Source organism: Syngnathus scovelli, chromosome 5 (genome assembly GCF_024217435.2).
Source record: "Syngnathus scovelli strain Florida chromosome 5, RoL_Ssco_1.2, whole genome shotgun sequence".
Lineage (NCBI taxonomy): Eukaryota > Metazoa > Chordata > Actinopteri > Syngnathiformes > Syngnathidae > Syngnathus > Syngnathus scovelli.
This window is the reverse complement of record NC_090851.1, coordinates 9,560,250-9,585,117: the sequence shown is the minus strand read 5'-3', so window position 1 is coordinate 9,585,117 and position 24,868 is coordinate 9,560,250. Positions and strand designations below refer to the sequence as shown.

Below are 24,868 nucleotides of genomic sequence, written 5' to 3'. Positions count from 1 at the left end.
TTACGCTTCCATTCACATCTCTGGACAATTGAGAATCTTGTGTTGCAAGAAAAACGTTTTGGAATGTGGGAGGATCCAATCTCTTGAGGACTTTAATTTCCACGTGTACATGTGTCATAGGTGGCACATAAGCTATAATACTGAATTAACCACCATATTTTAATGATCATGTATAAGTATGTAATTGTTGACCTTTTCTTACTACACTCATTATGTGAGTGTGCCACGACTGAAGGAGGGAAACCAGAATGATTTAGAACATTTATTTAAGGGCAAGCCAGGTCAAAAAACGTATTTGCTATAATGTGGTTCTGTGTCCCCACTAGTATAAACACAGTATTCTGATTAATGCATTTGTGGAATATGAGTTAAGCAGCTATATTTATCCATCTCAGTGGGTAGCCATTTTGCCACTTGCTGCCACCTGAAAATGAGGCCAGAGATGTTGTTAATGTGTCGACTGTAGGCCTGTAAAGCCCTTTGACAGTCTTTTGTGATTAAGGGCTATATAAATAAATTTGACTTGACTTATTGATCACAGTGCCGAAGGGCTTGCTCGGGCTCCGCTAATGACCCCTTTGAGACTCTTCATAATTAAGGGCTTATTAAGTAAATTTGACTTGATCACAGTGCCTAAGGGCTCAGCTAATGACCACCAGTTTTCTGGGTTTGCTCATGTGAGATTCACAAACTTAAGCCTTAGGCACTGTGGTGTCATCTCCAGTCGTCAGCATGGCAACCCAAGGCAAAATGTCCACCCCGTGAAATGGATTAAAAAACAAAAGGCGGATTTGCTTAATTCATATTCCACAAACTCTATATAAATCCGAATGTTTTGATTATAGAAATACAGCTACTTATGCAAGCAAAGACTGTAAGTACTAATGCAAGTCCTGTACTTAAAAAGTGGAAAGGTTAACATGTACTTTTACTGTCAGTTTCATGCAATCCCCTTTTTGATAACTGCACACCCACTAATAATTACCCTACTGACTAATACATGTTCAATCACTTTCTTAGTGCGTGTAGGGAATAAAAGTTACCGCCACCCCTATCCCGTCGCCCTTCCTTCGGCGCCCTCCTTTCAACTACGCCCATGATTGCAGGTCCGGGATTCTTCCTACAGTAATGTTGTCGACTTTGCAGACTTTTTTCAGGGCTTGAGAACTTGATACATTTTCTAATTCTCTTTTAATTCATGTCACTATCACAGCATCTTCAGCATGATTCTGCAGCAACTTTTATTTGCAGCAGCCTTTCTCTTTTCTCTCAACCTCACCGAAGCAGGAGACCCTGCCAGCTGCTTCTCCCGGTGCGACCCGAGCTCATGTCCAAGCCCAATATGTGCCGCCGGATACGTTCTTGACCGATGCAACTGCTGCACGGTGTGCGCACCTAGAGGTGGCGAGGGCGACCCTTGCAGCAGCAACCCGCCCGCCGTGCCCTGCAAGGACGGCATGGTTTGTGCGCGACGAGGTTCCAAGGGGGTCTGCCGCTGTAAAGTGGGACATTTGGTGTGTGGAAGCGACGGGAAAACTTATGGAAATGTTTGCAAGATGAGAGCAGCCAACCGCAAGAGGGAGGGGAAACCCGCAGTCCGACCGGTGCATGAAGGACCATGTGCGCTTCCAAGTGCAGGTAACAAGCCGTCCGAGCATTTATTCAATATCTCGTGCGCTGAATTGTCCACGTACTAGTACACCAGTAATTAAATGACTACTGTATAATTTTTGGGAATGAATGATATTTGTAATTTGCAAGTGTGTATTTTTACTCATGTAAACATACACACATGCAAGTAATGATCCCTTGCTACTTCGCGTTTCGTTTATCGCGGCTTCACTACATCACGAATTTTTTTTTCCAAATCAAAAAACAATTTAAAAGTCCAAATAAAACTTCTAAATTAAGGAAACCTGTGTTTAACCTTTAGGATAATGTAGTATTGCTCCAAGTATTCGTTTACATTCATTTAGAAGTCCGTTGTTGCGTGTTAGCGCGATCGCGAATTAGCATATTTCTGCTAACTCGTTAGCCTGCCCAGTACTTCTTGTTGGTGACCGTACTTCGCGGATTTCTCTTATCGCGGGTGGTTTTTGGAACCAATTATCCGCGATTAACGAGGGATTACTCTATTGACATTTTGACTGATATAATATGTCAGTTTAGGTACCAGCAGCCCCCGCTACAAGTTCAACTTCATCGCCGATGTCGTGGAGCAAATAGCACCAGCTGTTGCCCATATTGAGTTGCGCTTAAGGTGTGTGTTTTTATGCAATATAGTGTGCGCATGTATCAAACATCACTTTCTATACATTAGATAATAAGCAAGGCACATATAGCGAGAGATGGCAATTCAGTCACTGACTTGGAATTAAACCCAAGCTCCCTCCAAGGAAATCAGGCGGGTGAACTACCCCATCATCATACACTTCTGTGGTTGCATCACAAAACAACAACTAATATAAAAATGTCACACATGATGGTTGTTATCGTGTGACTTTATAAACATTTGAATTTTTTGCGTAAATGCTCCATCATTATCATGTTCTTTTCTATGATTTCCCCAGACATCCCCTCTTTGGCCACTACATGCATCTTTCCAGTGGCTCCGGTTTCATTGTGACCCCGTCCGGCTTCATTATAACCAACGCTCATGTGATAACCACCAGCGTCATGGTGATGGGGCGGCTCCAGCTTCATGTTGAGCTTCATGACGGCAGCGTGTACGAGGCTTTGGTCGGAGAGGTAGACAGGAAGTCTGACATTGCCACCATCAAAGTCAACCCTCAGGTAGAACCACATACACGATTAATGTAAGTTATTATTCTTTGAATTTGTGCCGCTTCCTCTTCTGGTGGTTTGGGACTGCTGGCGTATAATGCTTCATACCACCAGGTTATGAAAATGGTCTGCACAACCTTTAGAAAGCTACCAGTACTATGTACATAAACAGCAGGACTATAACGCTGATGTGTTAATTCTCACACTCATACCTCACCTACGTCATCTTTGGAAGTGTCCTTCGCACCAAATCTCATTGCCATTTTTCTCAAGTGTCATTCTTCCTCTTTGCTTTTCAATGTTGGTGTGTGAGCAGAAGAAGCTCCCTGTGCTGCCTCTGGGCCGTTCATCTGATCTCAGACCAGGCGAGTTTGTGGTGGCCATTGGTAGCCCCTTTGCCCTGCAAAATACAGTCACCACTGGCATTGTCAGCACAGCACAGAGAGATGGCAAGGAACTGGGCATCCACGACTCTGACATCGAGTACATCCAGACTGACGCCATCATTAATGTTGGTGGACATATGCACACACAAACACATACATAACATTGGGAAATTGACACTGAAATTGTTTGCCCACATGATAAATAATTATGTGATTGTTTCTCTCTTTTATCCGCTTTTGGGACAAGTATGGAAATTCTGGAGGGCCCCTTGTTAACTTGGTGAGTATTGTATGAATCCCTGAATTGTACTGCAAATTGTTATTCATCCATCCATTCCTTGTACAGTATATTCTTATCCTTACAAGTGTGACAAGTGTGCTGGTGCATATCCCAGCAGTTTTTTTTCAGATTCGAAAAACAAGTGGTGACCCAATCCAGAAGATGGTGCTGTTTTCCTTTCTTTCCTACAGTACAATGCAGTACAGTGCTGGTTATCTATTACAGAATTAGGATTTCTCATCATCTCCAGCACAGCACCAACAGTATCTTTTCAAAAACAGCAAAAATTGTGCCTTCAGTAGAATTAGCTGTGTTAGTGAGAAGGGCCTGACACCAACCTAATTATAATGCTCAAAATCATAAGCAGTACAGAACTACAAACAGCCTATAAATGATTTTGACCTCATTTCTAATACAGACATGTCTTGGTGGCCATTATTATGAATCCAGTCACGTCTGAAGTGTGTGATATCGTACACTTTTATATTTGTTTCAGGATGGTGAGGTGATAGGGATCAACACTTTGAAAGTGACAGCAGGCATCTCCTTTGCCATACCCTCGGACAAAATCAGACATTTTCTTGCGGAGTCACAACATTCCTATGAATTGGAGTCAAATTCGGAGGAGAGCCAAGGTTGGAAATGAATTACCATTAAAGTGTTGAAATGAGCCAGCACATTGCATCAGTATTATGTCTTTTGTGACAGATACCGTTACATCTTCAAATGGGTTGACAGAGATGGCAGAGTCAGAAGCAGGTGAGATTTGCAGGCCTGAAACTTCTATTCAGTCCTTAAGCATTTACTAATGACTGTCTTGTGTTCTCAGGGGTTCTTGGGGGGAAGAGACGTTTACTGGGCATTAACGTGCTCACAATTACCTAAATGTAAAAATACCGATAAACAGTCCAGCGACATTGGACTATACTGGATGCTGTTTTTTTTTAAATTTGGCATTTCATGGCAACACAACAAAAAAATGGAATTTTATATGTACTTTCTAGTTGGTAGAATTTGCTGTGTGTTTGCTTGCTTCAGTCTAACAGCCGCACGGGAATATCACAAGTTGGATTTCGTGACGTCGCCAGATGTGTCGTACGCAATCAGAAAAATATGTTCACACACAGATATCAAAGAACAGACACACACAAGATGGAACAAATCTTGCTGAGCAAGAACAGGATTAGAAATACTTGTTAATTTAAGTGCTTGAGTCACATCACATTGTATTGTATGTACTTGTACGTGTATTTTAAGATAATCGGGTCTTAGTCTTTCGGGCCACGAGTTATACTGAATGTTTTATTTTACTGTAAATTTCAGTGGACAAAACATGCAGGACACCTATGAGTGCTGGTTAAGTGCAGTGCATGCAGCCTTTAGTGTATGACGTCAGGTTTAAATAATGTATATAACAATAAAAAAAAAATAATGTGTATTTTTTGCAGTGCTTGCTTTGTTTTGAATACATCTTCCAAAGCATAATAGATCGTTTACATGGAAATGCAACCACAGTGGTGCACCACCTGTAAATAGCAGTCGGCCCTTTTGTTTAGCCAATTATTCAATTTAATTTAAATGGGGGGGTTTGCAAAATTTCATCTCAGTGTTGTCACGGGCCACATAAAGTGACGTCGGGGGACAGATTTGGGCCCCGGGCCTTGAGTTTGACATTTGTGACATAGACACTTGAAGCTAGTTTAAATAGGCTATGGGCTACATCAAAAGAGCTTAAATAAGAGACTCAGATGTCAAACATGTTCCAGGTGTCCTTAGTCTGCATCGCATTCTAGAAACTTGCATTCTCGACTAATCAAGGACAGTAAATTGGCGACCATTCCAGGTCTGTCCTGCCTCCTGCAAATGGATGGATGGATGCTTTGGTTATTTATTATGAACAGTGGAAAGAAATATATCAATTTATAGCATAAAGGTTTCATGTCCTCTTTTGACCACCAACAGTAGCTTAAGTGATGCTAGTAGTAAATATTACGCCTATGCTTCTATAGAAAACAGATGGCAGTAACCTACAGCGAGGAAACACATTATTCAGGGAGGTAATTATGGGATGGAACATCTTGGCATAAGTGTCCACAGAGCCATCTGACATGACAGAATGACAGAATTAAGGCAGAGCTGCAGCAGTAGAGTAGGCACTAACTACTTCCATCTGCCTCTATTGGGTGAGTCATGCATACACACAGACACACAAACACTCATGCACACACTATTGACTATAACTCAGTGTATCACAGACAAAGGCACCATCTTTTTAAAATGTGGTTCCATAACTGCTCAATTAGTCTCGGAAAAGATTACGTGAGCCCATATGTCGAGTGTTCTCATCTGCACTTTTTCTCCACTCTTAGTAGAAGCAGGATGGATGTGCTTAATGAATGCACATTCAGTACCAAGTTTGCTCGTGTCAAGTTTTATAAAATTTTGCAATAATCAATTTAGACAATGATTCTGAGATGTGTTAACAGTTGTGTGTCTTCAGTGTTAGCTGTTATATCTAGAATGGAAAACTTAAATTCTGAAAGGTTACCCATTTTCCTGGGGAGGTCACAGACTCCCTAACAAGAAGCATGACAAAAAATATACTTTAAATATAGACTATGTATGTACTCTTGATGTATTTCATTTTTGACATTTTTCATTCCCTGTATAAAAGTTCTAAAGTCCTAACCCAACAACAAAGGGTTTGAATAATATCACCACATAGCGTATTCTCTTGCATGACAAAATGACATCTAAGGATGGCACAAAAATGCTGAACAAGAATTCAACATTAAGTGCAAGAACTAATTTTGTATATTTTTTCACAACAATCAACTCACTTAATTATTAAAAGTCTGCTTCCATCCCAGAGTGGCGCATAGAGGCGGTGATGTTTGATCGAAAAGAACCTCTCGCAAGTGTGCTTGCATGTGTTTGTGCTTTTTTCTCCTTTCTGTCTTCTTTTCGGGAACATCTGAAATATTTAAAGTCACTAATCACATAAGACACCCCAGTCTTTGTTCTACCTCTCAAGCCTGCAGGATCATTCATCCGCATTTCTTTTCGAGCCAAATGGTCAAGACAATTAAATGGCAATTACCTCCCTCTCCTGGAGCTAATACCTCAAATGGAAGCAAAAACATTTTTCACTAGTTTTCTCTCTTTTGAAGACAGCAATAAGTATGTGTGCACACCACTAGCAGATTTTAACTTAAATTAGAGTTTTTTTAACCATTGCAATGTCAATGATATTATAATAATTATATATATATAATATCTATATAATATATAATAATTATATATTATAATATACCTCACCAGCCAATTGCAAGACACAGACTTGCACCTCAAACCTAAAAAATATGAGTCAGACTTGCAGTCCACTATTGCTGCCCTGTAAAACAATATAAAAATGATTGCCACCTGCTCCAAATTCTCAGTGTGCACCCGAAAATACTGCGGCATGTTTGATGTCAAAGTGTTCATTTTGCTTTAAGCTAAACCATCTTTTCACAGCGAAAAAAAGCCAATGCTTTAGCCTACTTTGGTTTCAAATAAATTCCTCAAAACTGGATGGCCGCAAAATGACACGCACATGCACGCGCGTACACGCACACGGAGTAAAGTCAGGCCAGAAATTCTTTTGTTAGTGCTCAGAGATGGTAAAATCCTGCGAGGCCATCCTCTATTTCTCAACTCCTTTTTTCTGGCAGACTGCTGACTCATGCTCTATCTATCTCTGGTTCACTCTCTCCATACTGCTGTGTCTCTCTTTCAAAACCCAAACAACTCTGTCGTCAACTCCTCCTCTGTCAAGCATTTTATGAGATTTTAAATAACTCAGTGACATTTCTATCATGTGACTTGTGTGTGGGCTGTGTGCATGCATTTGCATAAGTAATATTGTTCAAAGTGTTGGTTAAGTTGATTATATATGTGTGTGTGGGTGTTGGTAACAAGGCTTCATCTTGGCTGCCTGCTGCCTGCGTAGCAAGCTGAGATTTTTTTTGTCTTGTTTTTTTTTGCTGGGTTTTTATTGCCAGAGCAGAAAAATAGTATGTTCTTTGCCTGGCTGTATTTTTTAGTAGTAGTACTTCTTGGTAGACCCCCAAGACATATTTACCAGAAGGCTCAAGACAAGAAACAGATGCACAGAAGACTGCTGGAAATATTTGGCACATAAAAAAAATCTTTGTGGTGATTGCTGGGGAAAGAAAACAGACGTACAGTAACCAAAGTGCAATGACAACAAAGACTTGCAATAATATAATAAGTCCACTAATTTATTGTCAGGATAATTGCCAGGTTTTAGGGAGTTCTTATACTCCCTTCCTTGTCTTATCTGTAAGAGGCCCTCACTAGTTATGAACAGAACACCTTTGTTCCTTGTTTAGCTAAAGAGAAGTTCTTTCTCTATTATACCTTGTAGTTTCTATGTATGAATTGTTGTTGACCGGAACAGTTTTTAAATTATCCCATATTTACTCAATGTTTGATTAAGTAGACTTCATGCAAGTTATCTCACATCTTTGTTGGAGTGTATGCACAAGAGATATCTGATTAGTTACTCATCATTATTGTTAGAGATTCGCTCACTCCAACTTATTTTGCAAGAACCACACGGGAGACAAGTAAGTCCTTTTAGACACCTGCAGGTGGAGAGTCCATTCGTCCCTGTGCGTGCAGCGATGTTCGAATGGAGGTCTGACTCTCGGCTCCTGCAAGAGCATTTTTATTAAGAAAAACAGAGTTTGGGGTAAGAGTGGACTGGATAGAGAAAGCCCTTTTCCTCTAGTCAAAACATATCAGGGGGTGTTTTACGACCTTGTGTAGGATGGGACAACCTATCTTATTTATTACCGGTTGCATTCCAACATAATTATACGATAAGGATAATCTGAAAAACCCTAACAATTATTGTGTGAAACGTAGCAAGAAAGTCTAGAGCATTGTTTTACAGGGACACGGCATCCAGGTTTGGAGATCGCAGCCGAGAACGAGGCTGCCAACCACTTAAGAACAGACTCTGCATTTCTGGGGTCCCGAATTTGCCAAGGCCGTGCGGCCTCGCACCACACAACATTGTTAGCTAGTTAATCAGCGTTGCTACAGCCACAATATTCCCTCCCTTTAGTGTAGCAACGCCTCTTGTCACCAGGGCAACCCAAAATAAAAAGAGGAGATAGCGGAAGAGGAGCTCAGAATTAGTGGAGGACTCTAACCGGGCTTTCTACGTAATTCTCCTCGCGAGCAAAAGGAATACTGGTTGTCTTCTCCTCTTTGTTTCCAGCGTGTAGATTAATGTCTGACGGTGTTTGGACCTGACAGCTATCAACTTTAATTTCATATCAGCGGTGGGTGGCACTGTTTGAGAAATTTGATGTGTTATTCCACTTGTTTTGCAAGAAGGTCTTTGCATGAAACGGGGAGGTTTTACTGGGTGGGTTTACTAAATTCTTTAGCCTCCCCTGACTGTTGGCTTTCTATCAATAATAAATATGTAAATAAATTCTATCAATAATAAATTCAACATTTCATTGTAAATGTTAGTAATGCAGTCCCCAACCTATCTGGACCACTTTAAATATGTATTACCCTTTGTAGACTGGAAAGTATTTAGTGACCGGGGGGGAGTGGAAGGGTGAGGGGGTCCTTTGGGGAGTCCAATGGCACAAAAAGAAGCAGGAATCCATTTTTTTCTTTTTCACCTATATTGAATGACTTTTTCACTTTTAGCGATGCAATTTGCCACCAAGTATGACGCTCTCAAGGTACTTAGTAGATTTAGTGACAAATCACTTTTGGATAGCCGTGAGCAGCATATTGGATTTCAGGTATAGGAATCATCTCTTGCACTCGTAAAGAGGTAGGAATCTAAAGAGCTATGCTTCCTCCTACTCCTTTTCGAACATTCTTTGTAGTGTTTTTTTCTTTTTCAGTTTGTTGATTTTTTTGGGGGGGGATATTTGTTTGTTTCATGGACTTAGATATGGCACTTTAAAGTGTTAATTGTTTTATTTAATTTTCCCCATTTTTCTTGTTTTAAATATGTTCAAAATAAAAATCAATCAATCAATCAATCAATCAATCAATCAATCAATCAATCAATCAATCAATCAATCAATCAATCAATCAATATTTCAAGTGCGTCTTCTGTGAAATGCACCTTTCTCTTTTTTGGGGATCTTTTTTTGTGTTAAATTCTCAGTGGGCATTTCCCCCATTGGATACACTTGCTAAATATATCTGTTTATTTTACACATTTTGCTAGTAGGTGGATTTAGGACTCAAAACTTTTACTAACATGCCCAGTTTATGTAGTTTTTGGATCAAAAAAATGAAAAAAAAAGATAATTTTCCCACTCTTTCCAACAAGCCGACCTCCAGGGGTTGTCTTGCAGTTATATATCCGATATTGACGCACACGGGCTAGTGATGAACAGAGAGCCTCCTCGCAATATGTTATATTTAGAATTTACGGTCTGCTACATAAAAAGGGCGCGTGGGCCGAACGTTTAACACCCTTGCTATAAATAGCTAGACAGTATAAGAGTCTACATGTCAATACTGTGCCAGCAACAAACATAGAGCATTCTACATGTTATTGTTATTTTCATCTTAAATTAGCATCACACAGCTAGTCTCCTCCATTATCGGCACGTGACTGGGAGGGATGCAGCAAGGGAGAGCGAGGCAGGGCGGGTGAGCTGGAGTGACAGCGAGCGTGGCTGAAAACGAGTGTGTCTGAACATGTGAGCGTCTCTGTGAGTTGGGGCTCAGCCGAGACCTGCTTACACGCTCAACACTCATCTAAGGCGAGTAGTTTCGATCAATTTACCCCCCAACACGACATCTTTCAGGCGCCCAGCTTGTGAGTGAGGGCTTCTTAAGCTGAGGATAATCATCACCTGCAGATAGGCTGATTGACTTGCGTGCAGGGCAGGTGGGCAGTGTGAAAGCCTTCTCAGGCAACAGAATGGCATGACGCATGATTTCTATACTGCGGTGGCAACCATGGGAATTGCAGTGTTATGCAATAACCCCGCATACTCAGCATATGCATTGAGTCATTCGGCCATGGGTGGACTTGTCCGCATCCTAACAGCACTTCTTAAGTGCTTGTGCCATCAGCATTGTGTTGCTTGCATAACCACATCCACACCACTTTGAGAACCCAGGAGAAGCATGTGACCACAGAGAGGGTTCCTTCCCACTGAAGGGCGGGGGGAGGTATTTCTTGTCATCCCCTCATTTTTCCCTATATTTTTCTTCTTAGCAGCAAAGAGAGTTTTTCCGACGATTATTAAGCCGACATACACAAGGACAACCGCTCCACTGAGGATAGAGGCTGACAAAAATAAAAAGGCATGACGAATTCTGGTTGCAGCCTGTTAATGATTGAATATAAATGGCTCCTACGGGGGGAAAAACAACATCTGGGCAGGTGTTTGGTAAGGTGCTTCACGCCCACCAACAATCATATACCATGTGTGTGCTACACTGTAGCACAAGAAACAACCTGGCCAAACAGTCACATGCTCAAGCACGCTTACACTTGGATGCTTGAGGTGATGCACATGAGCTCAGCTATACACAGCGAACGTCTTTGCAAAACCAGTCTCTTGGATGCCGAAAGAACAAGCGCAGATTGAAGCGTGATATAAAGATTTGGCATGTATGAGCTGGCAAGTGGTTAGTTCAGCGCAAATCAGCGCTAAAGGGGATGTACTTGAAAGAGTTGTGTGCCCACCAGAGATTTTGCGTTGCCACGGAGACGAGCAAGTTTCCACATTTCACCTGCTGTTTCCTGAACTCAATCTGTCATGGTGGTCACACATAAGTTGTGTCATGTTGTCATGTTTTGTTTAATTGAGGCCTGTTAAGAACGATCTACTATTAACACACATCATGCACATACAGCCATCAGCCACAACATTAGGTACATTAGGGCTAACAATGTTCTTTTTTTTTTTACCCTAAATATTACTCACTGTCAGAGAATTTTACAATGTATGTATTAATGTGTTTGTAATATCCATTACACCATATCATCGTTTCTAATATGCCTTATTTTGATACACCACAGGGAAAAAAATAGTAGAAACAACACTTAGTATGATGCAGGCAGGGCATGTGTAGCCACTCTAAGTAATAAGTAAAACACATTAGTACATTATTATGCCAAGGACAATGTTAGTGATACTTGGAGATCATCCTCTTTGCAAAAGCAGATCAGATGGTTTTCATATAAAGCATGCACATCTCGTGAGTCTATGCACTGTAAAGCTTGATGTTGCATTCCTCTGGGAACCAAACAATTTTTGAGTCGAAAACATCCCAAATGGGTGCAAACACCCTGACAAGCCCATATTAAGTGCTGCTTGCATGAATATTGTTCAAGCGTCACATGAGCCAGCAAGCGGCTGCACGTGCAGGGCGCACGGCATCTTCAGCGTGAGAGGAGGCGCCGGCTAGTGCGCATGTTTGAAAGCCACGAGATAGAAAGAGAGAGAGAGCAAACCACCGTCCACACACTTTTCCTCTGGTCTTTTCTGCAGTTAGTCCACAATAGGTGAGAAGAATGATTGGGAGTAGCTGAGGCAGCTCATGCCAGAAGGGATCAGTTTAGGTGTTTCAGCACTGGACAGCTCTCCACATGTGCACTTTGTGTGGCAATCTGTCTCAGCTGATGGGGAGCTCAAACATGTAGGACTTTGTTCCACAAGTGCTGGCAAAGCGGAACCTCGAATGATGACCATCCCCGAGTTCCTTCTGGAAGTATCCATCGTGGTGGTGGCTGTTGTTTCCTTGGTGACCAACATGTCGGTGCTGCTGTGTTTCACCCACAGCTCAGAGTTGAGGTCCCACGTGCCGGGAATCTTTGTCCTCAACCTGTCTTTCTCCAACATTCTCCTGGCTTTCATCAACATGCCTGCCACCTTTTTCGGGGTGGCCAAAAGCGCAGAGCCCTTCGGGAAGTCGTTCTGCCAACTGGTCAGCTTTGCCGAGACTTTCCTCATCACCAACAGTATGTTGAGCATGGCGGCTCTCAGCCTAGACAGGTGGATCGCCGTCATGTTCCCTCTGAGCTATTCCAGTAAGATGCGCTACAGGGATGCCATCCTGATGGTGATCTATTCCTGGCTGCAGTCCCTCACCTTCTCTCTGACTCAGCTGCTCATGGATTGGGGAGGCTACAGCCACACGTATGCTTCATGCACTGTTCACCTGGCCGCAGATGGAAGGTCACAGCTGGCTGCCTATGCCACCTTCACAGTGCTGCTTCATTGCTGCAGCTTTACTTTCAGTCTGGCAGTGCTTTGCTTCTCCTACCTCAAAGTTTTGAGAGTGGCCAAGTCCCACTGCAAGAGGATAGACGTCATCACAGTGCAGACTCTGCTCCTCTTGGTTGACATTCACCCCAGGTACAGCATGGTGAAGTTTAAATGCTTGTCTGTTGTCGTGTCAAGCAAATTCCCACTCAGCAAGCGTGCCAATATTTTATAGCTTGTAACGTGTGCACGAATGTTTCTTTGTCTTCCCAGTGTGAAAGAAAGGTGTTTGGCAGAACAGAAGAAGAGGAGGCAGAGGGCCACAAAGAAAATTTGCGTTTTCATAGGTTCCTTCATCTTCTGCTATTCACCATATGTTATAACAAGGTAATGACTAACTTTGTATGATTTTAAATGCACACAAACCCTAATGAAGAAAAGCTGAATAGAAAATGAAAATGAAGTCTTGGGCTTCCACCATTATTCTTCTCTTAGTCAGCAACATTGAGTTTGACATTAAAACAAGAAACCTAAGAATATTAGCAATGACTAAATTAAATTGCATTTTATTACAGTATGAATTTACAATATCTCTTCTGTGCAATTTGTTGTTCTTTTTTTATTTTGATTCGAGATTCCGAGGTACATTTCTCTCCATATAAAACGTGTATTTATGAAGAATATCGCCGGAAAATCATTCTAGTTTTACGAGTTGAAAGAGAATCATTTAGCTCTTGCAACAGCACTCTTATACTGTCCATCATCCAACCATGGACACACTGCGCACAGCGTAGGAGATATGAGAAGCAGTGACCGAACCCTTAAGCAACAGTATGGAAAAAAAATATTAATCAGATTGAAAAGAAAAATAGGAAGAGACTAAGAAATGAAAAAATATCTTTGTTGTAAATTGATCTACATTTCTTTATTTTTTCATTTTTATGCCAAATACAGTGTTATGTAGGGGGGTATTTATAGCAGTATTACAGACAAATGAATTTGAGTTTTTCACACTGTACTAGAATTAAGTGGAAATTGCACATTTACTACACTAGGTAGCAGTGGCACTCTCATTTTCAAACTATTAGCTCCTCTGCAAAGGTGTATTTAGAAAATATTTCTTTTCTAATGACAATACTCGTAGTTGCGTCAGAGAGTAAGGCTGGGCGTGATAGATTTCCTTCTTACTGGGGGTGGTGGTATAACGAAAAACGAAAAAGAATTGCAAAGCACTGCCTTAGGGAGGTGTAAAAGAAAATGACTGAGAAGCACCGGGCTAATGGAGATTGACTATATTCATGTTGTGACGAATGCAATCAGGGAGGTATTAATTTAACAATGCATTTAGCCCACTGTAGCTACTTCTTATTTTGCCTACATGAGATAAGCAAAATATTTGTGCAAATTTCAAAACAATATAAACCCCTGTCTTCCCTCTTGCAGGTTAGTGGAGTTGTTGCCCTCTGTGCACATCCCACAGTACTGGGGCATCATCACCAAATGTCTGTGCTACGCCAAGGCTTCAAGTGACCCATTTGTCTACTGTCTACTGCGGCATCAGTACAGAAAAGTCCTGGTTCGTATCATTGGACGCTTTTTCAGAAAGGATCATTACTTGCTGTCTACCAGCAGCTGGAGCAGCACATTTGACACTACAGAAGACAACTGCGCTAGAACAACATGAATTCAGTGTGCAGCTCTTTCTAATGAGGTGTCAACGGCACACCTTCTGTGCAATGCTTAGACGAAAGTAGCTCAGGAGCAAATGGACGAGAACCTGTATGCTGCTCAAGGACATTTCCCCCGAGGGCTTGGTCACGTGCTTCTCGAAGAAAGTGTGACCAATTGTTTTTGTCAAGGACATGTACTAACAATGTATGCTGAATGCAGGCAGGCAGGCAGGCATTGTTGTGATGAGTGCCAAAGATCCTTTTAAAGGCTACAGACTGTTAATTTCCATAGGGCTGATCAATTTTCCTGCAGAGGCACTGACAAGGATTTCTTCACACAAGCAAATGTACACGAACCTATACATTGTGCATTTATATCATAAATGTTATTGTACTGTACATTTCCAGTTACATTGAAATTTGAAAGAAATCTTGTTCATGTACATAAAATCTTATAATGTAGACTCAGACAACAGTTGAATTGACTTTTAATATTGTGTCCAGTGCCATGCATTTCAATTTGTGTGATTGTACCACAAGACAACACAAATTCACGTTTCAAGAATAAACTGTGTCTTTTAATCCACTAAAAACATGGTGGTCTTGGAATTAATGTGTGTTAATTAATTGAGAGACCCAACTTGTAAAAATATACTTAAGTAAAAACAACTCAGCAAACAACTTGCAACTCGCATTGTTGCCATAAATGTCATGCAGTAATTCATATTTTACAGTTGTTCTAACTTGAATACATGTGTTAGCACCCCAAAATACAGGTTGTTTATTTTTTACAATGCATTTGTTTGTGTGCCTGTAGTGAGCAGGCTATCTATCTCCTAGATCACCACGAATGCACTAAAATTTTAGAATTGTATGGACGTGATGCAAATATTTGTAGTCTCTGGTGAGTGGTTGGCAAAAGCAAACAAATTCCTCCATCTGCATTTTCATTCAGATCGGCATGAACTGATTCAATGCATTATGCAAGGGGGTTATATGTCTCCACAAAGTTTCATACAAGTATGTGGTTTTGTGTAATTTAACTAAATTTTTTTGTCCCTGCCTTGATTGTTAATAGACATAGCATTTTCTAATCATAAAATTGAAATTAGAAGTCATGAAAAGTATTGGCAGCCAAAGATTTAAGGGCCCAACTAACGTACAATTGTTGTTAAGAAGGCAATGAATAAAAATAAATTAGTTTTTCTGCACAGATTTTCTGCCAGCTTTGAGACAACGATGACTGTGTCGCAGGTTTGAACTCGACTTCAATGAGTGAACCACGTACGCTCGTTCCCTCTCCACCCCCAACACCCAGACGGAGCGAGCGGCGTAGTGAAATATGATCAGTGCAGCAGTAAAGCCACTCTTGGCCAGGCTCAGCTCTTTTGGGTCAGGGATGCGCTGCACAAACAAAGGAGGAGATTTCCCTGCAGCGGGTTGTAATTAGCGTCCTGCTTTCAAGAAGTTGTGACTCGCAACTCGCAGCTGCCACATCACCCAATTGTCAAAAAGTCTACGTAAAAAAAAAAAAGACAACATGCGTTTAGGATTTTGGGGGGTGTTTTTGGCTTTGACGGAAAGTTGTTGGTGCACACCACAGCAGACCTGCTTTCCAGGAGACGAACTTTTGGGTGAGTTAATTGAAATGTTTTTTTTCCACGCCTTTTAGGAACAATAGGCGCATCATTATAAGGTTGTTTATATGCGGTCCGTTAAATTCAGCATATGATTACACTGCGCTGTTTGCGCATTCATCCACCATTCGCTTGTTTAGCCACAGTATATGTATATTTGGCTGTAGATTTAAGCTCTGTCTCAAATTGAGTATAAACTTAGTATAATCTATTTCTAAAGCTTTAAAATTATCCACAAAAAAATTAACTTCAAAATACAGCTAACGTTCTAATTTGTATAGATAAATGGCGTCCTCTAGCGTTTATATATATGTTACGTCGCTTTATTTCATCCAATTTCATGTGTGGCCTTTTTCCCTCTCCCATCCAGGAAGATGCAAAAACAATGTGACCGAAACAAAACGTAAGTAAATCAACATCAATCATCTAAGATAAACTTACTTTTTCATTCATTAATGATTGGAAACAAACAACAAACAAACTAGATCTGGATACATTGCAACCCTATGTTCGTATTGATATATTTTCTATATATATGTATATTGTTTTATCATATAAATTACAACGCAGTATGTTAGTAGTTTACACATCTGCCTCATAGTTTTGTCTGATTGCTCCATTCTAAAAGATGTTAGGCTAACTTAAAACTTTCCATGGTGTGACTGGTTGTTTGTTTATAGTATGCCTGCATTCTGTGACTGACTAAACGTACATGAATTTTGTGTGATAACATGTTTTTGTTCATTGCAGCTACCTGCACAGAGTTGCATCTGAGCTACTGTAGTGATGTGGGATACACTAGGTGGGTTCTAGAGGTTGGTACTATCACTTAACACCAAAGAAAGCAGCCCCAGTGTCCTCTGTACAGTATCACCTTGCTTGGTAAATCTACTCACTGGTTATATAAAATGCTCTTCAACTAACATATACATACGATGAAATATTAGAGTTAAAAATCTTTATTGAGTGCATTGTATCATTTGTTGAGGCTGTAGTAGAGGAATGTTCAGTGTAAACCCAAATCTGATCCAGATTCAGAATCATTCTCCAATCAAAGTTAATTAAGTATGCAAATTTAGTCTAATAACATATTAATAACATGGCAGGGTGTGTGGCCTCAACTTGTCTGTATGCACTCCCCGCAAGGAAACCAGGGCCCCAGCCTTTCTGGCAGTGGATCTTAGGATCTTATCCTGCTGCCCAAAAGCAGCCAGGTTACTTCTGGTTAGCACGTGGAGGTCTCTGTGGCCTGTGATTAAGTGTTGGCCTCATTTTTGTTTTAGCAGTGTGTATTACTATATTGTATTTTCTGTCAGCTATTATGGATAGTGGTAAAACAGCCCCTGTTGACATTACAGTGAGACTAAATAGGGTGGAGCTTTAAAAGGGTGCTGCATTTTATCTGGCTTAAGGTGCAATGACTTATGGGAGTTTTTAAAACAATGTAAGCAAGAACTGAGCTTGTGTGGCTGGAATAAAAACCAGAACACAGACCTCTGCCAAGACTATTCCATTCCTATTCTGGGTTTTTCTATCTGTAGTCTTACCAATAGTTTTGTCCTCAGCGTCTAAGTTTCCTGGAAATCGTTCATGTAGTTTTTTTACGAGCCAGCTATCTAAAAAACCAGCAAACTGTTCAATGTTTTCAAGTTTAAATCTTCTATTGCCGCTCCAGAACAATGTTTCCCAACATCCTCGGCCATCAAAGTTGCATGGATGCCGAATCTGGGACAGAGTACCTCCTCCTGAGTGTCATCCATAGCCTGCTGAACGGAGAATGCACCCCTGACATCCGTCTAGTGGGCTGCTCAGTTCTCGCGTCTCCATGCCAGGATGACAAGATTATCAGACCCTGCCGCAGTACGTGTGAGGCCCTAAGGAAGGACTGTGGCCACACCTTTGAGGCTATAGACATGGCCTGGCCATACTTCCTGGACTGTGACCGCTTCTTTGCAAGCGACCAAGAGGGCTGCTTTGATCCACTGGCGGCGTTAAGAGGTAAGAGAACTGTTAGACTTTTTAGATTATACCAATAGAATTCTAAATTTAGTCCTCCCGCGCCCATCCCATCCCCTTCAGCCAGACAGGAGCAAACAAGGTCCAGCCTCTCACCGGATAAGCCCAGCACCATCATCCAGTTCACCCACACCAGCAACAGTCAGATGTACAGCTTACTGAAGAGGACAGCAGCCAAGTGCTCCCACATCTCACGTGCTTACAGCATCGGCCGCACCACAGAGGGCCGAGATTTACTGGTCATCGAATTCAGCAACAATCCTGGACAGCATGAACTATGTAAGTTAAACACGTAGTTGGGTTAGTTTACTGTAAATTAAGTATAGACTACATCGCCATATTGTAGCTGTAATTCAACTTTACATTGTTGATGTAATTTTGTTCTCCTCGAGAGCACTAACTAGTTGGGCCTGAGCACCAATTAATCAAGTTGTTGATTATGATGCCCATCTCTCTTCTAAATGTTATTTCTTTTTTTGTTTGTTGAATTATAATTTAACCTCCAAAGTCAAACACCCCAAAAGTAGTACAATATGGGGAGTAAAACAAATGATCTGGAAAAATAGTCTTTAAAAGTCAAACATTTTGACCTCGTGTAGAGTCAGAAAATCTTCAAATCAGTGATTGGCTAAATAAGCACGTATATGTAAATGTAGTAATAATCAAAGAACAAGAAATTTAATTTACAACCCAGAAGAGTGTCTGAACAAGCAAATACTAACATTTATAAACTCATACTACATATAAAAGCTCACAATTCCGACAATACTGTACCATTAGCACTAGTTGATGAATTTATCAAATTTCCCCTGTACCTCCAATAATATTTACAATAATCAGCGATTGATGCTCGGATTGTGACTAAGCACCACACCTAACTTCTGAAGGCGATACCACTGTAATGTTCACAGACCATCCTAGTTGTTACAATATTTTCCACTTGTCTTTATACTTTAGTGGAGCCAGAAGTCAAGCTGATTGGCAACATGCATGGCAATGAAGTGCTGGGCCGGCAGCTGCTCATCTACTTGGCTCAGTACTTGTGTTCGGAGTATACTTTGGGAAACCCACGCATACAAGCCCTGATCAACACCACCCGCATTCACATCTTGGCCTCCATGAACCCTGACGGCTACGAACTTGCTGCTGCAGAGGTAGAGGATAGAAATGACCCGGAGCTCACCAACCAGGAAGTAAATATTGTTAACAGTACAAAAAAAGACAAACTGCCATTATCCGTTGTCAGTCCTCTCTGCTTTGTTATTCTAGAGGAGGGGTGAAGGCATGAAGTGCTAATTTGATGATATGATTTCTTGGCAAATTGAAATGGGAGGGTCTGGTGGTTAGGCACAATGTCATGTAAAGTCAGAACTTCATATTATTGAAGTCTCTGAACTATGACAGCACTACATAAGATTTATTCCACTGTGCATTTATTATGGGAAAGCACGCTAACACAAGCAGTTCTTATTTAAATTGACACAAATCATTGTAGGCCTGTATGTTTATTTTAATAATTGTTTCAACTTAGTTGAATAATTGGGTAGAAAAAAATACACCCATCCCTTTGTTCAAAAACAGAGCATTATTTCAAAATGATGTAAAAATTGCACAAGCTTAAATCAGTGACCAAACTTGGCCTTCGTAATCTGAACCACCATGTTGAAATGTGACTACTCTATAAGTAGTGCAGACCATCTGAAATCATTGACTCATGGCAGTACTCAGAGGTTCAACCTCCCAATCTGTTTTCTTTTAATCTGTCTGTCCACATGCTCAGGTCCTTCCACGACCAGATTGAGTCATGAATTATGAACCTTTCCGCAGAATTGACATATTGTTAATTGTTGTGGGAGAAGCCACTTTATTTTCTACTTTATTTTCTACTAATCAGTAAGCGACTCACCATTTAATGTATTTCTTCAGCATCATTGTCATCATCACCATGCTTTTCTAGACTGCTATGCATTTGTAAAACTCCACCCACCAAACAAAATTTCCATCAGATATAATTATAAAAGCATGACTTTTCTCACGCATGTTAACACTGATACGACACGTGTTTTTGTTGACTTTGTTTTGATGTAGGTTTAGTTTTGTTTCATGTTATGTCTTGTTTTCCAGAGTCCTGCCCTGCATCTTGTTCACCTGTTGTCGTGAGCCCATTTCCTTGTGTCAATTAATTAACTCCCTCCAGATTCTTGCATGTCGTTCTTCGCTTTCATTCGCTAAACGTTAGCACAGTTTTTTTTTTTTGCTGCAGGTCACATTTCCCTATTTTTTCATGTTTCATGTCGTGTTTTATTTATTAATTTAGCGGCAGATAAATTGAGATTCGGAATGCAATGAAGCAAGGAGGTATGGGAAAATGAATGCCCCCATACTATAATAAAATTAGCAAGTCCACCTACCTCGAAAAAATAAAATAAAATAACAGCGACAATGAACCGAAAGACAAAAAGAAAGCAGAACGCAAACAAATTGTTGAGACGTTGCATACAGCTGACATTTTGAAGGGAGCTGATTGGTTGACACAAGGAAAAGGGCTGAAGAGAATAGAATAGATGGAGATTAAAAATGAGGAGACGAGATGAAGGAAAAGAGAACAGGAGAAAAAAAATACATTAGTTGAAACAAAACTGAATCTAAATTTAAAAAACAGTCCACAAGAGCACCATTCATGAAAAAAAATTATACAGAAAACAATTGCCGCAAAAGAAATTGAAGATCTGATCGTCTGATTGTTCCTATTCTGTGTTTCTGCTCTGCATGTATCAACTTTTTTCAAAGGACTGCTCAAATGTCATCAAATGCCATTTGACATAGGACTTCTTTTGTCGGATATGTGGTCTTGTCTACTTGTTAACAATAGACTTAACCGAGATAGTCTAACGTTTTCTTGACTAATCGCCAAATAGTTTTCTCAATGGTGCCTGCTCCCTCTAACATCAACACATTGTCATTTTCATCATGATCATCAGTATGATTGATCTCCCTTTTTTTCCATGTGGTTTAATTTTCTAGTTGTTTGAATATAAATGTTTCAGGGGCACTTGATGAACGGTTGGATTCATGGCCGCACAAACGCCCAGAACCTTGACCTGAACCGCAACTTTCCTGATCTCACATCTGTCTTCTACCGGAATCGTCGCAGCAGGCACTACCGCACTGACCACATCCCGATTCCTGATGGCTATTGGTTTGAGAAGGTAAGATGAAATTCCATCACATTTATTGATAATTACATTTCCTACATTATGCGTTATGCCCTGTAGGTGGCACCAGAGACCTTTGCAGTGATGAAGTGGAGCAGGTCAATTCCTTTTGTCCAGTCAGCCAGCCTCCATGGAGGTGAGCTAGTAGTCTCTTATCCCTTCGACTACTCCAGACACCCACAGGACGAGAAGATGTTCTCACCCACTCAAGATGAACGGGTAATGATTGAATAAAATGGAAGAATGATGTGGAAATAGTTATTGATGGAGCACTCTCACTAACCATGCCACCTGCAGGTGTTTAAGCAACTGGCTCGTACCTACGCAGACGCCCATACCACCATGTCAGACACTGACACAGACAGGTGTGGGGCACACTTTTACCGAACTAAGGGCATCATCAATGGGGCACTGTGGTACAGTTTTCCTGGAAGTAAGAAAGAGAAGATTTTCATTTGAGCATGTTTTCCAATGGCACAGTGATACCTTCAGCATTATATCTAAAAGTGCTTAATTGTCTGTTTATCTAAAAATAACTACCGTATTTTCCGGACTATAAGGCGCACCTAAAAACCTAACGTTTTCTCAAAATATAGTCGGGTGGGTGCGCCTTATATATGGACCAAATTCCTAAATTTAAACTGGCCCGAAGCATTGTGTCATGAAATCAATCATAAGTGGCTCGCTGAAGACTATGAATCATGAATCAAAAAGACTATGGATCATTATTTTGTGATTATAAAGTAATTTGCTGCATCTGAAGTTGAAATAAAAAAGATAAAATGGAGAATGATTTGATTTGGATTAAAAATCTGACATGATGCATTAATGGTGCGCCTTATAGTCTGGTGAGCCTTATATAAGGACAAAGTTTTAAAATGGGCCATTCATTGAAGGTGCGCCTTATAGTCCAGTGTGCCTTATAGTCCGGAAAATACGGTAGCTACCTTGTCTCATTCTCTTTGTTTGTAAAAATGTGTTTTGGCAAGAGTGATCTAAAAATTATATTTCAAAACACTCTCATGGTGCCTTTTACACAGTACTATATGCAATATTTCTCCTTTACAGGCATGTCAGACTTTAACTATCTGCACACAAATTGTTTGGAGATCACAGTAGAGCTGGGCTGTGACAAATTCCCCTCGGAGGTGGAGCTTTACCCCGAATGGAAGAGGAACAAAGAAGCTTTGCTCAAATATGTAGAGTCGGCAAGTATAGCTGATTGTTTTGTTAGAAATTAATTGCATGTGAACCGCTCCCAGGAATGACACTATGAAAAAATACAGTGGTGTTGACAAAGATGCTATTCACTTTTTCATTGGGCTGCTCATACAGGTTCATCGGGGGATTAAAGGGATTGTAAAGGATCTTGATGGTAATGGGATCAAAGATGCCACCATTGCTGTCAAAGGGATTCGGAAAGATGTCACCACGGGTAAAATACAATTGCAATATCATCTTGTTCCTACTTGGCTCTGTTCTTGTTTGCCTGTTTGATGTCATTGCCCTTGCACCCTCGTCCTTCAGATGAAGGTGGAGACTACTGGCGTCTGCTTACCCCCGGTACTCACATTGTGACAGCAACTGCTAAAGGTTACTCCAGGGTCAGCAAACGGGTTCATCTGCCTCAGAACTTGAAAAAGGCTGGACGGGTGGACTTTGTCTTAAAGAAGGTCAATTGACTGTGCTGCTCCTTAGGATTGATAATGTGTTCTCTATTGTCACTATCTTCTTCATCTTGTATCCAGGTTCCCCTGAAGCCTATTATTGATGACCACTTCTTCCCCATGACAGAGACATGGGATCGATTTGACCCTTACAATCAGTTTGAACGCTACACCGAGCCAGATGTAGTTGAGGAGGGGATCGAGCGGGAGACAAAACCATGGTGGTGGTCTTACTTCTCCCAGTCTGGCATCTCCCCTCCAAACTGGCTGCTGCGAAGTGTCTAAATTCACTTGAGAACAACACGGGTCTTATTGTACCACTGTAAAACAATCTTTGGATGCATTTTGTGGGGGGTCAGCTGAGATGTATTAGCATTGATTTCAACACCACATGCACAGGTTTAATACTTTTGAACAGACTTGACTTGGCAAAACTATTTTCAACCAGGCATCACATGTAATTCAAGTGAGCATTTGAAGGCGATGACATCTGAAAAGAATGACATGCACTATTATGATGACAGACACATATGTATTGGCAGCTGCATAAAATGTGCTCATTTTGTTTTTACAGTCTAATGGTTATTCCTTATGTTTTGTGCGCATTTTCTACAACATCCAAGTCACAAAAGCCTGGAAGCGTAGCAGCCTTTTTTATATTGAGCACAACACTGACATTTGTCCTCCTAATTAGCAGTACTAACGTTATGCCACTTAAAGAGATGCTTTGCTTTGTTTTCCTTATAAAAAATAAAACATGCAAGATACTTAGAAAATGTTTGTTAATAGTTTCTTAAATAATCATATTAAAAATACTATATAATACAACTTGTATCAACTTGTAAATGTAAGATTAGAATACAATACATTCACCACGCACAAGTTTTGGTATGGCTGGATAATTCATTGTATTGAGATCCAAATGAAGTAATGAAGTATTCAAATTGTGTCAAATTGAGTGACTTTCAGCTTGCCCCATCAGGGGTCGCCACATCGAGTCCCACATCGCTACAGCGTGCATTCTTTTTCGTTTGTGTCGATGCAAACTATATCCAACAGAGGACGCCATTGTAACGCGAGACTCAACTTATCCTAAACTAACGCTTTATCTGAATACACAATACGGACTGGACTAATGAAATACAGTAGATAAGGTAAACACGTAAAGTAACTATATAATTATGGCGTGAAGATTTTATTTCCGTTTAACCTTACATACATTTTATAATAAACTAATGGAGCAAAAAAAAAAAAAAAAATGCAAAGGTGCACACGCACACACTGCTAATATTGTTATTGGCTGGCATTATTAAAATATGAAGGGATCTGTGTGAGAAGGATACAGTACTAATCAATCAAATCTTAGCTCTGCGGTGTTGACCAAGTACATTGCATTTTTTAAAAATAATTTCAACATGATATATTTGCTATTTTAGCACTGCAATGGATTTGTGTTGGGACTTCTTTATTGTTCCTCGCACACTCTCATTTATTTCACCTGCGCTTCTTGGTGCGCTTCCTTATATTCACTTCCTACTTCCCGTTGCCGCAAACAAGGTAAAAAACCAACGTCAAGTGTCCACATTACATAAAAAACTTTCATTCTTGGGCTCCACTGCTGTTCATGTTTAAGCGTAAAGAGAAATGTTGCATGAAGAAGTCATTGTTTGGAGTAGTATGTAATGTTTGTGAGCTCAGCCGTCCAATACATGGAAGCCAGAACGTTTTGTTGTTGTAAAAACCAGGGGGATAAAAACAAAACAGTGTCAACTGTCAATAAATCCCACAAGACTGGCTTTACTTCAACCTTTGCTGCCACTATTTCATCCTGAACAAAAATCTCACTAAATTCTCAGCATTAACATTAGAGTGAAAGTTGCACTGTGGAACTAATTCTAGCAGGAAGCCTTTGAAAATCAAACTGAATGTGTTGACGTGTTC

At 40.6% G+C, this 24,868-nt stretch overlaps 3 protein-coding genes across 7 annotated transcripts; all 3 read left to right on the top strand.

Annotated features, from left to right (window-relative positions):
• The first annotated feature begins 1,091 nt into the window (after positions 1-1,091).
• htra3a (HtrA serine peptidase 3a) lies at positions 1,092-10,373 on the top strand. Of its 4 annotated transcripts, XR_007481522.2 has the most exons (9): positions 1,092-1,638; positions 2,170-2,260; positions 2,571-2,793; positions 3,101-3,295; positions 3,418-3,450; positions 3,947-4,085; positions 4,159-4,209; positions 5,460-5,633; positions 8,411-10,373. XR_007481522.2 is itself a non-coding variant. In XM_049721265.1 (8 exons), exons 1-8 carry the CDS (start codon positions 1,224-1,226, stop codon positions 5,474-5,476), a joined length of 1,164 nt encoding a protein of 387 aa, XP_049577222.1. In that variant the 5' UTR covers positions 1,092-1,223; the 3' UTR covers positions 5,477-6,769. The 4 variants fall into 4 exon arrangements, 3 of the variants coding, with proteins under 3 accessions (XP_049577222.1, XP_049577221.1, XP_049577223.1); XM_049721265.1 differs by lacking the exon at positions 8,411-10,373 and having other exon boundaries at positions 5,460-6,769; XM_049721264.2 differs by lacking the exons at positions 5,460-5,633; positions 8,411-10,373 and adding an exon at positions 4,280-4,382 and having other exon boundaries at positions 1,096-1,638.
• A 98-nt stretch (positions 10,374-10,471) lies between these two features.
• Positions 10,472-14,996, top strand: gpr78a (G protein-coupled receptor 78a). The gene is made up of 3 exons (XM_049720758.2): positions 10,472-12,875; positions 12,996-13,109; positions 14,166-14,996. Exons 1-3 carry the CDS (start codon positions 12,058-12,060, stop codon positions 14,404-14,406), a joined length of 1,173 nt encoding a protein of 390 aa, XP_049576715.1. The 5' UTR covers positions 10,472-12,057; the 3' UTR covers positions 14,407-14,996.
• A 739-nt stretch (positions 14,997-15,735) lies between these two features.
• On the top strand, positions 15,736-23,703 carry cpz (carboxypeptidase Z). Of its 2 annotated transcripts, none has more exons than XM_049720757.2 (13): positions 15,736-16,026; positions 16,400-16,432; positions 16,780-16,831; positions 17,705-18,027; positions 18,109-18,324; positions 19,003-19,199; positions 21,093-21,254; positions 21,321-21,479; positions 21,558-21,693; positions 22,329-22,468; positions 22,596-22,695; positions 22,788-22,933; positions 23,009-23,703. In XM_049720757.2, the coding sequence occupies exons 1-13, from the start codon at positions 15,933-15,935 to the stop codon at positions 23,210-23,212; spliced, it is 1,962 nt and encodes a 653-aa protein (XP_049576714.1). In that variant the 5' UTR covers positions 15,736-15,932; the 3' UTR covers positions 23,213-23,703. The 2 variants fall into 2 exon arrangements, with proteins under 2 accessions (XP_049576714.1, XP_049576713.1); XM_049720756.2 differs by having other exon boundaries at positions 15,737-16,026; positions 19,003-19,238.
• The last annotated feature ends 1,165 nt before the right edge of the window (positions 23,704-24,868 follow it).